At 41.8% G+C, this 14,622-nt stretch overlaps 2 protein-coding genes and 1 pseudogene across 4 annotated transcripts in view; 2 read left to right on the top strand and 1 right to left on the bottom strand.

Moving 5' to 3' along the window:
• MYLK3 (myosin light chain kinase 3) overlaps nt 1–14,622 on the top strand; it is a 90,004-nt gene that overhangs the window by 782 nt on the left and 74,600 nt on the right. The window contains exon 2 of the mRNA XM_066242262.1: nt 7,117–7,213. Coding sequence (XP_066098359.1) covers nt 7,178–7,213 — 36 coding nt within the window. The 5' untranslated portion in view covers nt 7,117–7,177. The remainder of the gene's footprint in view (nt 1–7,116; nt 7,214–14,622) is intronic.
• Nucleotides 1–14,622, top strand: part of C9H16orf87 (chromosome 9 C16orf87 homolog) — a 35,699-nt gene that overhangs the window by 865 nt on the left and 20,212 nt on the right. For all 3 annotated transcript variants that reach the window (XR_010727026.1, XM_066242270.1, XM_066242268.1), the window contains exon 2: nt 7,117–7,213. Coding sequence is in view for 2 of the 3 variants with exons in the window: in XM_066242270.1 (XP_066098367.1) it covers nt 7,117–7,213 (97 nt within the window). In the remaining variant the exon portion in view is untranslated. The remainder of the gene's footprint in view (nt 1–7,116; nt 7,214–14,622) is intronic.
• On the bottom strand, nt 4,088–4,187 carry LOC136313767 (U6 spliceosomal RNA; annotated as a pseudogene).

Below are 14,622 nucleotides of genomic sequence, written 5' to 3'. Positions count from 1 at the left end.
TCAAAGCCTTACCAATGAGTCAAAACTCTCAATTAAAACCATCCGTAAGGCTCTTATTTCATTCCAACATGCGGATCTGGGTTTTTATTTTTGTTTTCTACCAAGAGGATTTTTTGAAAATGACTACCTCTCTCCTCCCCCTTTTCTTTCTTTCTACCGTCCCCCCCCCGCCCCCTCCATTTTTTTTTTTTTTTTTTAAATCAGGCGTAATTTGAAATGGCTGGAGACTAATACCCTAATTTTAGGGCACCCTTGCAGGAGCGACTTGACGGGTTGATCAGATCGTGTAACAGAAAATGTTGAGTATTCTATCAATGTCTTTTATGGGCGGTGGTAGGGATGCTGATGGGGAAAGCGTGTGGGAGGAGAATTACATACAGTTTATTGATCTTAGGAGTTTGTGCTGTATAAAAATAATTGAGTCATGTTTTCCGTCGTGACGAGTTCAACTTCCGTTCTTGCCAAGGAACTGAATTTGTTAAAGTCTGACATAATTGGGCTTTGCGATTTAGGTTTCTTTGCAGGGGTTTGTTTCAATACTTAAATCATTTCCATTTGTTCCAGTTAACAGAGCAGAGGTAGAAGGTTTACGTGGTATGCACTAGGCATTCCAGTTTCTGCAGGGCACAAGTTATTGCAAATCCTGGCCTTGTTTTACTTGGTGTAAAGTAACCTTTTGGGGAAAATAACCTGCTTTTGATATTCTAGTTAAAGAAAGAAGAGAGGATAATAAACTTATAGGAGTCCCTGCAACTGTTCAACAAAAATATGATCAGCATTTTATTTGGAAAAGATCACATTAAGTTTGTTTTTACACACATATTCCCCCCCCACCCCGCCAACCTCCCCCTCCCCCCTTGTAGCTGTCATGACAGAATTTCATAGATTGTGTGGTTCAAGCAGCAGTAATTTATTTTCTCACAGTCTGGAGCCCGGATGTCCAGGGTCTTGGCAGAGAGAGAGAGAGAGAGAGCTCCCTGGTGTGTCTTCGTGTAGGGGCACTAATCTCATCCTGAAGGCCCCGCATCATGACCTCATCTAATCCTAACCATTGCATCTCCAAATGCCATCATGTTGGGCGTTAGGGCTTCAGTATATGAAGCTGGAGTGGGGGATGGACACAGTGCAGTCCATAGTAAGCTACTTTGCTCTTAAATTCAGGAGAATATAATGTATATGGGGCTAATGAAAACTTTTGATGATTATTTATTTATTTATTTATTTTAAGTGAGAGGAGGGGAGATAGACAGACTTCCTCACTTGTCGTGACTGGGATCCACCCCGGAACCCTTGTCTGGGGCTGATGCTCAAATCCACTGAGCTATCCTCAGCGTCCAGGGCAGATGCTGGGACCAGTGAGCCAGTGGCTGCCAGAGGCGAAGAGGGAGAGAGCAGGGAGGAGGAGGGTGGGAGGGGAGAGAGGGGAAAAGGAGGGGAAGGAGAGTGGTGGTGGGGGGAGGGGGGAGAAGGAGGGGAGAGAAGTAGATGTTGGTTCTCCTGTGTGCCCTGACCCCAGGATCCAACCCGGGATTTCTGCACACTGGGGCCAGCGCTCTATCCACTGAGCAAACCGGCCAGGGCTAACTTTTGGCGATTCTTAAAAGTAACATCTTTTATGAATGTAACTTCTTAATAAAATAATAAATTAATTTTAGCATTCTGATTACTTGAAAGTGCAAGCTTTTTATAAACGAGAAACAAAATTATAATCCAGACAGCCATTTTTTAAACATTAAAAAAAATTAGATAACTGTTAATACAGGCTAAGTTGCCTGACAAATATTAAATTAGAATTTAGTTTATAAATATAAATGTAAAGTTTCTAAAGTTTGAGGAAATTGCTTCAGTTGAGTAGATACACACATGTTGACTGTGTATGTGTGTAGTTTAAAAACAGGTACAGAGAGAAGCAAACAAGGAAGATCTATATTTTTAGTTGCTTTAGAACATCCACTTTACATACCTCTATTGAAAATGTAGTTCTGAAACATCTAAACCACAATAATTTGCATTTTCAAGGATGTTTCACATTCACTAAACCCAAATTACTTAGCCTTTTTTTTTTTTTTTTTGCATTTTTCTGAAGCTGGAAACGGAGAGACAGTCAGACAGACTCCCGCATGCGCCCGACCGGGATCCACCCGGCACGCCCACCATGGGGCGATGCTCTGCCCACCAGGGGACGATGCTCTGCCCATCCTGGGGGTCGCCATGTTGCGACCAGAGCCACTCTAGCGCCTGAGGCAGAGGCCACAGAGCCATCCCCAGCGCCCGGGCCATCTTTGCTCCAATGGAGCCTTGGCTGCGGGAGGGGAAGAGAGAGACAGAGAGGAAAGCGTGGCGGAGGGGTGGAGAAGCAAATGGGCGCTTCTCCTGTGTGCCCTGGCCGGGAATCGAACCCGGGTCCTCCGCACGCTAGGCCGACGCTCTACCACTGAGCCAACCGGCCAGGGCGGTCTTAGCCATTTTTTTATGTACTGCTATTCATGATTCCTGTTAATTTTCTAGTATCTTCTGTTTATGTTTCTGTTTTTGCCTTAAAATTTTTTTTTTTTTCTGAAGCTGGAAACAGGGAGAGACAGTAAGACAGACTCCCGCATGCGCCTGACCGGGATCCACCTGGCACGCCCACCAGGGGGCGATGCTCTGCCCCTCCGGGCGTCGCTCTGTTGCGACCAGAGCCACTCTAGCGCCTGAGGCAGAGGCCAAGGAGCCATCCCCAGCGCCCGGGCCATCTTTGCTCCAATGGAGCCTCAGCTGCGGGAGGGGAAGAGGAGACAAAGAGGAAGGAGAGGGGGAGGGGTGGAGAAGCAGATAGGCGCTTCTCCTGTGTGCCCTGGCCGGGAATCGAACCCGGGACTTCTGCACGCCAGGCCAACGCTCTACCACTGAGCCAACCGGCCAGGGCTTTTTGCCTTAATTTTTAAAAATAGAGCAGCTGGTTTTCTTTTTATTTATAGGAAATTTTAGGTGACCTACAGCAAACATGTCCACTATAGATAAATCTTTTGCAGCAAAGGATATAAATGAATTCTCTATAATGTAGTTATTTTAGAGCTTTTATAAAAAAAAAAATCAGTAAAACAGTATACAACCAGGTTTTTGTTTCTTGCATTTTTTTAAAACCTATTTTACTTGTAAAACATGCAAACAACTTAATTACATTTTTCAAGGAGTAGCAGTGGCTGGATAGCTCTGTTGGTTAGAATATTGTTCCGAAGCGCAGAGGTTGCTGGTTCGGTCCTAGTCAGGGCACATACAGGATCATCTTTGTTTCTTCCTCTCTCTACCTCTCCCTTTCTCTACTTCTCTCTCGCTCTCTCTCACTAAAATTTTTTTTAAAAAGAAAAATCGATGGCCAATAAGCCATCAGTAAACAGATTTTGGATTTTTTTTTTTAATTTAAAATTTCTAAAAGTGTAGTATTGTAACTGAAATTTGAAGAAATTTTATATTGTTTCTTTGAAATCCAAATTAGACTATAATTTAGAGAGATTAGTATTACTGAAGTTGTCTACCCTATTTAATAATTCTTTTTACAGCATTTTGGTTGTGGTGGTGGGTTTTTTCTTTTCCTTTTTTTCCATGGATTGGGGTGAGGAAGGAACGTTCCATTTTAAAAGGGACTTCAGGGCCCTGGGCTGGTGGCTTGAATGGTTAGAGCTTCATCCTGAAGCCTGGGGGTTGCTGGTTCGGTCGGGTCACATGTGCAGGAACAGATTGATGTTCCTGTCTGTCTCTCTTGCACTTTCTCCCTTCCTCTCTTGGCAAAAGTCAATAAATAAGAATTTTAAAAAAGAAAAGAGGACTTTAGGGTGACTTAGCCCAGGTGCATTGAATGTTTCTTGAGCAGAAAACACTTGCAGTGAAGGATGAACATCAACCTCTCAGTCTGCGTTCTTCATCCCAGAGACAAGTGTACGTTTCTCATCTAACTCTCGTGCCCTTCCTTACTTCTGGGTATGGGTTGGTAGAAATGTTTTGTGTATAAGACAGACTTTCAGTAGCTAGAAGAAAATGCTTGCTAAGTAGCAGAGGATCTGTTGAATATTGTTTTCTGTGTTTTGGGGATGGCATTTTCTTTTTTTTTAATATGGAATGATTCACAATATTGTGTGTCATCCTTGTGTAGAGGCCATGCTGATTTATCATTCCAATTTTAGTATATGTGCTGCTGAAATGAGCACTGAATAGCATTAATTTAAAGCAATTTTCATATTACTGTGGATGCCCTTGTTGTGTTTAAGTGTAAAGGAAATGAGTCAGTACCTTTGAGCTTGGTTTCTATGAAGATGTGAGATTTAAAAAATGACAAACAGACCTATTTCGGGCAGTTTTTACATTATTAAAAAAATGTAATGTTACATATCTGTCATGGTTTGAAAGACTCATCATGCTTTTAATAAAGCAAGCTGTTAGACATATCTGGAGTTCAATTAGTTTTATTGGATTTATTGTTATTTTTCTTAAATACAAACTAGATACCTTTTTTCAGTATTTTTATGCAAAGAAAAAGAACTGTCAACATTTTAATTTAGCTTACTTAGATCATATATTTATATTCTAGAATATTAGGTATTCTGTATGTGTATGGATAAAAAGCTTTATGATTATAACTGAATTGTAACAAGCAGAACAGTGGGCAAATGTAATTCATCTTACAAAGGAAATTGCAATTTTTTTATTGACTTTATTGGAGATGACATTGATTAATAAAAGTATATTGGTTTTAGGAGTACAATTCTTTTTTTTTGACAGAGACAGAGAGGTAGACAGACAGACAGGAAGGGAAAGAGATGAGAAGCATCAATTCTTCATTGCGGCTCCTTAGTTGTTCATTGATTACTTTCTCATATGTTCCTTGACTGGGGGGCTCCAGCCAAGCCAGTACCCCTTGCTCAAGCCAAGGACCTTGGGCTTCAACCCAGTGACCTTTGGGCTCAAGCCAGTGACCATGGGGTCATGTCTGTTATCCCATGCTCAAGCCAGCAACCCAGCGCTCAAACTGGTGAGCTTGTGCTCAAGGCAGATGAGCCTGCACTTAAGCCAATGACCTCGGGGCTTCGAACCTGGGTCCTTTATGTCCCAGTCCGATGCTCTATCTGCTGCGCCACCGCTTGGTCAGGCAATAATTTTTCTAGTTTTTGATTAAATGTCTTGATTCCAAGGATTATTAAGGTTAATTTAGTGAAATGGTCATTGGGAAAATGTAAAACTTTTTCAATGATTTTTGATAACATTTGGCTTTTAAAAAATATTTATAGACTTGAAATGGAGAAAGAAGCCATTTGTATTTTACAGATTTAAAAGTAGAAGCCTGAAGAGCTTAAGTGTCAACTGATGGTTGTTGGTGCCAATTCAACACCAGTAAGAATCCTCAATTTGGGGTGTGGTGAAGAAAAGAACTTAATTCGGTGCACATCACTCAACTGTGATACAACATGGCTGTGAGAACAACTTAGTAGAGTTACAGCTCAATTATAAAGCAGCACAGCTGTGGAACAGCATGGCTGTGAGGTGGCACTGGGGCTGAGGCCCCTCTGTGGCTACACAGCTCTGTTCTGTCCTGCTCTGCCTGCTCTAATGCCACTTTAGTGTGAGAGGAGGTTTCAGGGAAATGCAATCTCTGTCTTCAGTGAAAAGGGAAAGTGCATTTCCAAATTCTTTGTGGTAGCTGATTTATGTAGCTTGAAGTCCCTGCCCCTGCTTCCTGATTGGTTCATCCTCATGCAAATGAGGACTCCAAATTTACATAGCTTGATTGGTCTAAAAAGCACTGTCCTGACTGGTCAGAAAGGTGCTGCTTGGTGAAGATGCTAATGGAGATATAGTTACATAGCTTGGATTGGGGGGAGGGGCGGGAAGCATAGTCCTATTGGTTCAAACACAATTCCAGGAACTTTATAAGGGCTGGCTCAGTAGTCTGGAGCATAGTGCAAACAGGCAACTCAGTTCTCCCTGAAGCACAGTTTGTGTGAGAGATGCTGGTGTAGAAATAGCTGCTAGGCTCTGTTTTTTGGGTTTTTTTTTACAGAGAGAGAGAGAGTAAGAGAGAGGGATAGACAGGGACAGACAGACGGGAACGGAGAGAGATGAGAAGCATCATTAGTTTTTCATTGCGCGTTGCAACACCTTAGTTGTTCATTGATTGCTTTCTCATATGTGCCTTGACCGCGGGCCTTCAGCAGACCGGGTAACCCTTTGCTGAAGCCAGCGACCTTGGGTTCAAGCTGGTGGGCTTTTTGCTCAAACCAGATGAGCCAGCGCTCAAGCTGGCGACCTCAGGGTCTCGAACCTGGGCCCTCTGCATTCCAGTCTGATGCTCTATCCACTGCACCACCGCCTGGTCAGGCTAGGCTCTGTTTTTTAAACTTCAGCCCAGTTAGCCACCCAGAGCCCTTCTTAGAGCGCACCTTCTTTCTCAGGGTCCACATTGATTTACTTCGTGCCCTTTCTGGAGCTGAGACTGTATTACCCTAGATCCCTATAGCTACTTTCTTCTACATTCGTTTTTGTTTTTAAATATACTTTTCCCTCTCAAACTGGTCGTTTTAATTGTAAGTTGTTCATTTGTTGTTGGGTTTTTTTTGTGAGTGGAAATTGGCATCTTACCTTGTCAAATAAGAACCTGAGTAACTTTCAGTTCTTCCTTCCTTTTGAAACGTCTGGCAGAAATCTGCTTTTTCTCCATTTCCATTCTCACTAGTCTTTGCAGTTGGACCATCATAGCCTTATGCTAGGATTACTTTAATGACTTCCTAGCCATGTTCCCTTTTCCAGCTTGTTCTGTATGAACTGCTAGTCAAACTAATCTTTGAAGAAATGCAACTCTTTTTTTACACATATTTTCCCTGGCACTTATCCTGTTGGTTACTCACATCAAAACATGTTTTTCTTTAATTATTATATTGATGATACTGTAAAGCTTTAGGAGAATATGAAGATGTATAGGACACAATGCCCATCTCAGATACTGTTATAAGGAGGTAGGGTTTAAATAAGTTTAGGATTCCTACTTCAAGTAGTTTGTCGTTCAGTTCAGGAAACTATGTAAACACTGAGAAGATATACAATAGAAAGATAGTAATAATGTATACATACTTTTTTTTTTTACAGGTTCCTGTTGCATGTAAATCATGTCCCTGTGGTTACATATTTATTAGCAGAAAACTCTTAAATGCAAAGCATCCAGAGAAATCACCACCTTCTACAGGTAATTCAGCATGTACTGTATTTTTAGCTTTTTGATGTAAAAATTTAAATTTTTGTTAATTTACTAGTTACATTTTTGTGAAGTTAAAAATTAAAATTCATTGAAATATGTTTTTTATTAACTATTGGAAGTCAGCTTATGACATTAGTTTGCTATTCATGCCATTTGAATGGTTATCTTTTGTAATACTGATAAAGTCTGTAATTTTGTTTTTGGAATATGGAGACCCACTGAATGATTTTTATACAAGTGTGTTTACTTGATCTGAGTTTTAAAAATAAAAAAAAATAGTTTAAGGTGCAACTGACAATATTTAAAATGTACAATTTGATAAATTTTGTCTTATCTTTACACCAATTACCGTTATCAAGATAATGAATGTGTCCTTTATTCCCAAAAGTTTTCTAGTTCCCCTTTGTAGTCTTGATATCCACACCCCCAGATAACCACTGATCTGTTTTCTGTTCACTATTCTAGAACTTTATATAAATGGAATCATATAATATGTACTCTTTTTTGTCTGGCTTCTTTCACTGAGCATAGTTGAAGACTTGGCTGTGTTGTTGTATATATAAATAAGAATTAATTCCTTTTTATTGTTTAGTAATGTTCTTTGTATGACTATGCCATGATTTATTTATTTGTTTACTGGTTGACAGACATTTGGTTTTTTTCTTTTCATCATGCTGGTAAAATTTGCAACAACTTTACAGTTTTTTTAAAACTAATGACTGGAAAAATATAACTTAATTTTGGTGTGAGTATAATTTTTTGACATAATGGTTATTGTTTACAATTTTCTGATTTAGAAGAGCTGAAAAATAATTTTTTCTTTAATTTTTTATTTTTATTTTTATTTTTCTTAAGTGAGGAGCAGGGAGGCAGAGAGACAGACACCTGCATGCACCCAACTGGGATCCATCCGGCAGGCCCCCTATTGGGCAATGCTCTGACCATCTGGGCCGTTGCTCCATTATTTTAGTGCCTGAGGCGAGACCATGGAGCCATCCTCAGTGCTCGGGGCCAACTTGCTCCAACTGAGCCATGGCTTGTGGGAGGGGGAGAGAGTGGGGGAGAAACGGGAGAAAGTGAGAAGCAGATGGTTGTTTCTCCTGTGTGCCCTGACTGGGAATCGAACCCGGGACATCCACACACTGGGCTGACACTCTACTACTGAGCCAACCAGCCAAGGCCTAAAAAATAATTTTGTTTGAATTTTACTTCCCCATTAACTAGACAAATTAGATTTATTCAATGGATATATTTATTAAAAGATGAAATTTTGTTATTCTTTGATAAAGTCAGAACTTCATTTAGTGATAATTCTCAAATAAGAGTGGTTACAAATATACACTGAGCACCTGCTGTATGCTGGGCGCTATTCTAAGCCTTGGACATAAAAATAATGAATGTATTGTCAAGGTGGGCTCGCTGCTGTCATAGCGCTCATGTTATTGTGGGCACGAGATAGATAGACAATGAACAAATAAATAGGGACTACCAGCTTGTGAAAAATGCCTTGTAGGAAATTCACATAGAATGCTGTCCTTGTCCCAGTGTGTGACTAGAAGGCTACTTTTTTTTTTTTAAATTTTATTTATTCATTTTAGAGATGAGAGAGAGAGAGGAGAGAGAGACAGGGGGGAGGAGCTGGAAGCATCAACTCCCATATGTGCCTTGACCAGGCAAGCCCAGGGTTTCGAACCGGCGACCTCAGCATTTCCAGGTCGACGCTTTATCCACTGCGCCACCACAGGTCAGGCTAGAAGGCTACTTTTGATTAAGTGGTTAGAGAAGGCTTCTCTGAGAAGTAACATGTAAAGTGAGGCTGAATAGGAACAAGGGGCTAGTCATGATCCGATCAGGAAGAACATTCTTGACAGATGAAATAGGAAATAGAAAAATGCTAAGGCTGGAAAAAGATTGATATATTTTAGGAACAAAAAGGCTAATATGGTTCCAGTGTAGACAGTGGGAGAGTGTTGGAGATGACGCCTGGGGTGTGTGTGTGGCAGGGGGAAAATTATGCAGGGCTTTGTAAATCAGAATAAGAAGTTTGGATTTTGCCCTGGCCAGGTAGCTCAGTGGGTAAACTATCCTCCTGGTGCACCAAAGTCGAGGGTTTGGTCTCAGGTCAAGGTACATAAGAGAAGCTATCAATGAGTGCACAACTAAGTGGAACAGCAAGTTGATGCTTCTCTCTCTCTCTCTCTCTCTCTCTCCCCCTGTCCCCTCCTCCCTTCCCCTCTGTCTTTCTCAAATCATTAAAAAATTTTTGATTTTGCCTGACCTGTGGTGGCACAGCGGATAAAGCGTCGACCTATGACTCTGAGGTCACCGGTTCGAAACCCTGGGCTTGCCCGGTCAGGGCACATGTGGGAGTTGGTTCTTCCTGCTCCTCCCCCCTTTCTCTCTCTCTCTCTTTTCTTTAAAATGAATAAATAAATAAAAATAATTAAAAGAAAAAAAAAACAGAAGACACACAGACACACACAGAAACTTCGACACTCCCATTTAAAAAAAAAATTGTTTTTCTTTTTAAGTGAGAGCAGGGGAGATAGTGAGACAGACTCCCACATGTGCCTCAACCAGGATCTGCCCAGCAACCCTGTCTAAGGCCGATGCTCCACTCAACCAGGCTGTTTCTGGCACCTGAGGCTGACAGGCTCAAACCAATCTAGCTATTCTCATTGCTTGGGGCCTAGGCTTGAATCAGTCTAGCCAGTGGATGCAGGAGGGGAAGGGGGGAGATAAGCAGATGGTCACTTCTCTTGTGTGCCCGGACTGTGATGGAACACGGGATATCTATATGTTTGGCCAATGCTCTAGCCACTGAACCACCAGTCAGGGCCCAAATCCGTAAAAAATTAAAAAGATATATTTAAAAAAGCCTGGCCTGACCTGTGGTGGTGCACTGGATAAAGTGTCGACATGGAATACTGAGATCACTGGTTCGAAACCCCAGGCTTGCCCGGTCAAGGCACATATGGGAATTGATGCTTCCTGCTCATCCCCTCCCTTCTCCCTTCCCCCCTCTAAGATGAATAAATAAATTAAAAAGAAATTTTAAAAAGCCTGACCAGTGGATGGAACATCGACCCACAGACTGAGGTCCCTGGTTTGAAACCCCAAGGTTGCTTACTTGGATGCGGGACCATCAACATGATCCCAAGGTCACACTGGCTTGAACAAGGGGTCCCTGGTGCAGCTTGAGGCACCCCCCAAGGCACACCTGGGAAGCAGTCAGTGAACCCCTGAAGTGAAGGAACTACAGATTGATGCCTCTCATCTCTCTTCTCCTCTCTCTTCCTTCCTGTCTCTCTCTCAAATCAATTAAAAAAATAGGTTTGGATTTTGTTCTTAAAATGTGGGGAGAAACTATGGCTACACTAAGGAATAGGGTGAGGGAAGGTGGCACGCTCTAATTTGCCGTTTAAAAAGATCATTCTGGTTGCTGTCTAGAGCAGGGGTCCCCAAACTACGGCCCGCGGGCCACATGCGGCCCCCTGAGGCCATTTATCAGGCCCCCGCTGCACTTCCGGAAGAGGCACCTCTTTCATTGGTGGTCAATGAATGGAGCACATTGACCATCTCATTAGCCAAAAGCAGGCCCATAATTCGCATTGAAATACTGGTCAGTTTCTTGATTTAAATTTACTTGTTTTTTATTTTAAATATTGTATTTGTTCCCCTTTTGTTTTTTTACTTTAAAATAAGATATGTGCAGTGTGCATAGGGATTTGTTCATAGTCCGGCCCTCCAACGGTCTGAGGGACAGTGAACTGGCCCCCTGTGTAAAAAGTTTGGGGACCCTTGGTCTAGAGAATCGTTTGTGTAGGTACTAGGTGGAGATGGGCTATTGCCGTGTGTTAACTGAATGAGGATGCTGAGTGAGACAAAGTATAAGGTGATTCAAGGGTTATTTATTTTTATGTCTGTGAGAAGTCTTTTCATCTTAGGTCTAAGTAGAGGTGGTAAGAAAACTGTTTAATTCTACTTCTGCTTCTACTTGACCTTATCTCCTTTCATCATGAGAATGGACTTAACTTACTGCTTCTTTTTTTTAAGATTTTATGTATTAATTTTACAGAGGGGGGTGGTGGTGTGGAACAAGAAGTACCAACTTATAGTTGCTTCACTTCAGTTGTTCATTGATTGCTTGTTATATGTGCCTTGAGCAGACAAGCCCAGAGTTTTGAACCAGTGACCTCGGCATTCCAGGTCGACTCTTTATCCACTGTGTCACCACAAGCCAGGCAATTTATTGCTTCTTAAAAACTGTTGCTGGATTGGTTATATAGGAGTCATCATGAGAGCGCATTAAAAATGGATTCTTGGGTCTTATTCTGTAAGAGTTTGATTCAAGTGTGTAAACAGTGAAGTGATTCATTTAGTTGATTTGCTGGGGTGGCATATCAACTCAATTCTGGGCTTCCAAAATGAGTAAGACATGGTTCATGCCTTCAGTGGGACATGTGTGTTTATTCTTTTTATTCAACAAATTTTGTTACCTTATACTTAAAAATGATTGAGAAACAAGGTAAGGAAGAAACAGCAAGGACAGAGAAGAGACAGATGTACACTCACTAAGGATTCAGAATCATATGAACCAGAGGGAAGAATTTAGAATGGCTCTCAGATTTCTGACTTGGATAACTGGTTAGAAAGGAAATATAAAAGTGAAGACACGTTGTGAGGGTAAGATGAAGAATTCAGTTTTGAATGGAGTTGTGAAATATCATTCATAGGTTTTCTTTTCCAGTTGGACAGAGTCTGAAGCTCAGGGAATATAGCCTTAGCTGGAGATGAAGCCATCGGCAGGGGGATGGTAGCTGACCTCATGGAAGTGGATGAACTTGTGCTAGAGAGACTGTCGGGTAGGAAGAGGAAGGCGTACAATAATTGAACTCTGGTAAACTCCAGTCTTAATGGGTTGAAGTGGAGAAGGGAGGTCAGGTCAACTGAGAAATGTCGCTTGTCGGAGAACAACCAATGGAGAGTGTGGTGTTACATAAGTCATGGTGATGAGGGAGAAGCATTTTATTAGTATTTTATATTTGGGGTTTCCTAAGGTCCCATTGTTGAAGAGTGGGCTTATGACCTTCAAGTGAAGATGAGCCTAGAAACCCCAGGGAGGAGGAAGAGGAAGTAGCAAAAGAAACAGGAAGAAGAGTTAGAAAGGACAGAACAGCATCAGGGATAGATGGTACCACAGAGACCCAAGGAGGAACGCGTTTAAGAAGAAGGGTTACAGAGGATGAAAGCCTGGAAGGCAGTGTGATACATACAGTGCCGACACAGGGAGACCTGGCTTCAGATTTGGAATTTGGACTCCAGTTCCGTCTCTCTAATCAGTTAGCTGGCCTAGCCTCCTAGCAGCCGCTGCTTACATACTCGCACACACTGGTATGTGAGAGGTTTATACTTCCAACCTTAGAGAACTGACGGGTAGATGAGACGCTTATGAAAATGTCTATCAGAAACAAAGCTTGGTAACATTTGTTTTTATAATAAAGTTCCTTAAGATTTGCCTTGGATAGCCTGACCTGTGGTGGCGCAGTGGATAAAGCGTCGACCTGGAAATGCTGAGGTCGCCGGTTCGAAACCCTGGGCTTGCCTGGTCAAGGCACATATGAGAGTTGATGCTTTCAGCTCCTCCCCCTGTCTCTCTCTCTCTCTCTCTCTAAAAAAAATGAATAAGTAAAATAAAAATTAAAAAAGATTTGCCTTGGATAATCCATAGTATCTAGGGAATTGAGAACAGTATAATTTAAAATTTTTCCATAATTTACCAAGTAGTTGATGAATTGTCAATGGATCTATAACATTTCATTTTAAATGACAGAGAATTTATAGAAGAAATGAAAATGGATGATATGTAGTATCTGGAAAAGTAATCAATTTCACTAACAATCCGGGAAATGCAGTTAAAATACCATTCTTTTTGGGCATATTCTGACAAAAATGTAAAGGATATCTATGAGCTTTTAGGAGTATGGCAAAGTAAGTGCTTGTGGTGCTGAGGGTGTAAGTTGGCACAGCACTTTTGGAGAGCAGCCTGACAGTAGTTGTTACCCACTTTATTTTTTGTATTTTATTTATTTATTTATTTTTGTATTTTTCTGAAGCTGGAAACGGGGAGAGACAGTCAGACAGACTCCCGCATGCGCCTGACCGGGATCCACCCAGCACGCCCACCAGGGGTGACGCTCTGCCCACCAGGGGGCGATGCTCTGCCCCTCCGGGGCGTTGCTCTGTTGTGACCAGAGCCACTCTAGCGTCTGGGGCAGAGGCCAAGGAGCCATCCCCAGTGCCCGGGCCATCTTTGCTCCAATGGAGCCTTGGCTGCGGGAGGGGAAGAGAGAGACAGAGAGGAAGGAGAGGGGGAGGAGTGGAGAAGCAGATGGGCGCCTCTCCTGTGTGCCCTGGCCGGGAATCAAACCCGGGACTTCTGCACGCCAGGCCGATGCTCTACCACTGAGCAAACCAGCCAGGGCCAGTTGTTACCCACTTTAAATGCACATAATGTGGAATCTAAACTTCTTGATCAACAGATTTGTAGCCTAGAGATGATAATTGTTTATAATACACAATTAAACACTTATTAGAATTTTCAGGGAACGCTGTTTATAACAGCAAAAAGTTGTGAAGCCAGACATCATCAAGGGAATACTTAATTAAGTAGGATACATCTTTTAGGGAACAACAGTATGTGCTAATTAGAAAGAAAGATGCAACCTGACCAGGTGGTGGCGCAGTGGATAGTGTCAACCTGGGATGCTGAGGACCCAGGTTCGAAACCTCAAGGTCTCTGTCCAGATCATGGGATTATAGATGTGACCCCGTGGTCACTGGTTTGAGCAAGGGATCACTGGCTCTGCTGGAGCACCCCCTCCCCCCAAGGAACACATGAGAAAGCAGTCAGCGAACAGCTAAAGTACAGCAACTAGGAATTGATGCTTCTCATCTTTCTCCCTTCTTGTCTCTCTCAAAAAGAAAGAAAGAAGGAAAGAAGAAATGCAGATACATATTTAGGTAAAGGCTGTCCCTAGGTTACAAAAAAGATAGGCTCTGTAGGCTTGAAAATGTTTTAAGTATTTATATGTACAGAAAGGTATAAAAATAAATACTGTGTTAAGACAAACATCTGAATAAGTTTCATTTAATAGGTAAATGTATCTGTTCCAACTTACATACAGATTCAACTTCAGAACAAACCTACAGAGCCTGTCTTGTTCATAACCCAGGACGGCCAGTACTGACATGCAAAAATCTATCTAGAACACAAGAAAAAAGTGCGAAACAATATTTGTATGAACTCATTTTTTTATAATTTTTTTATGAGAACATTCAAGACCCATCAACTTTCAAATACACCATGCCATATTAACTATAGTCACCATGCTACA

This window comes from Saccopteryx bilineata, chromosome 9 (assembly GCF_036850765.1).
Source record: "Saccopteryx bilineata isolate mSacBil1 chromosome 9, mSacBil1_pri_phased_curated, whole genome shotgun sequence".
Classification (NCBI taxonomy): domain Eukaryota; kingdom Metazoa; phylum Chordata; class Mammalia; order Chiroptera; family Emballonuridae; genus Saccopteryx; species Saccopteryx bilineata.
This window is presented reverse-complemented; position numbering and strand designations above follow the sequence as displayed.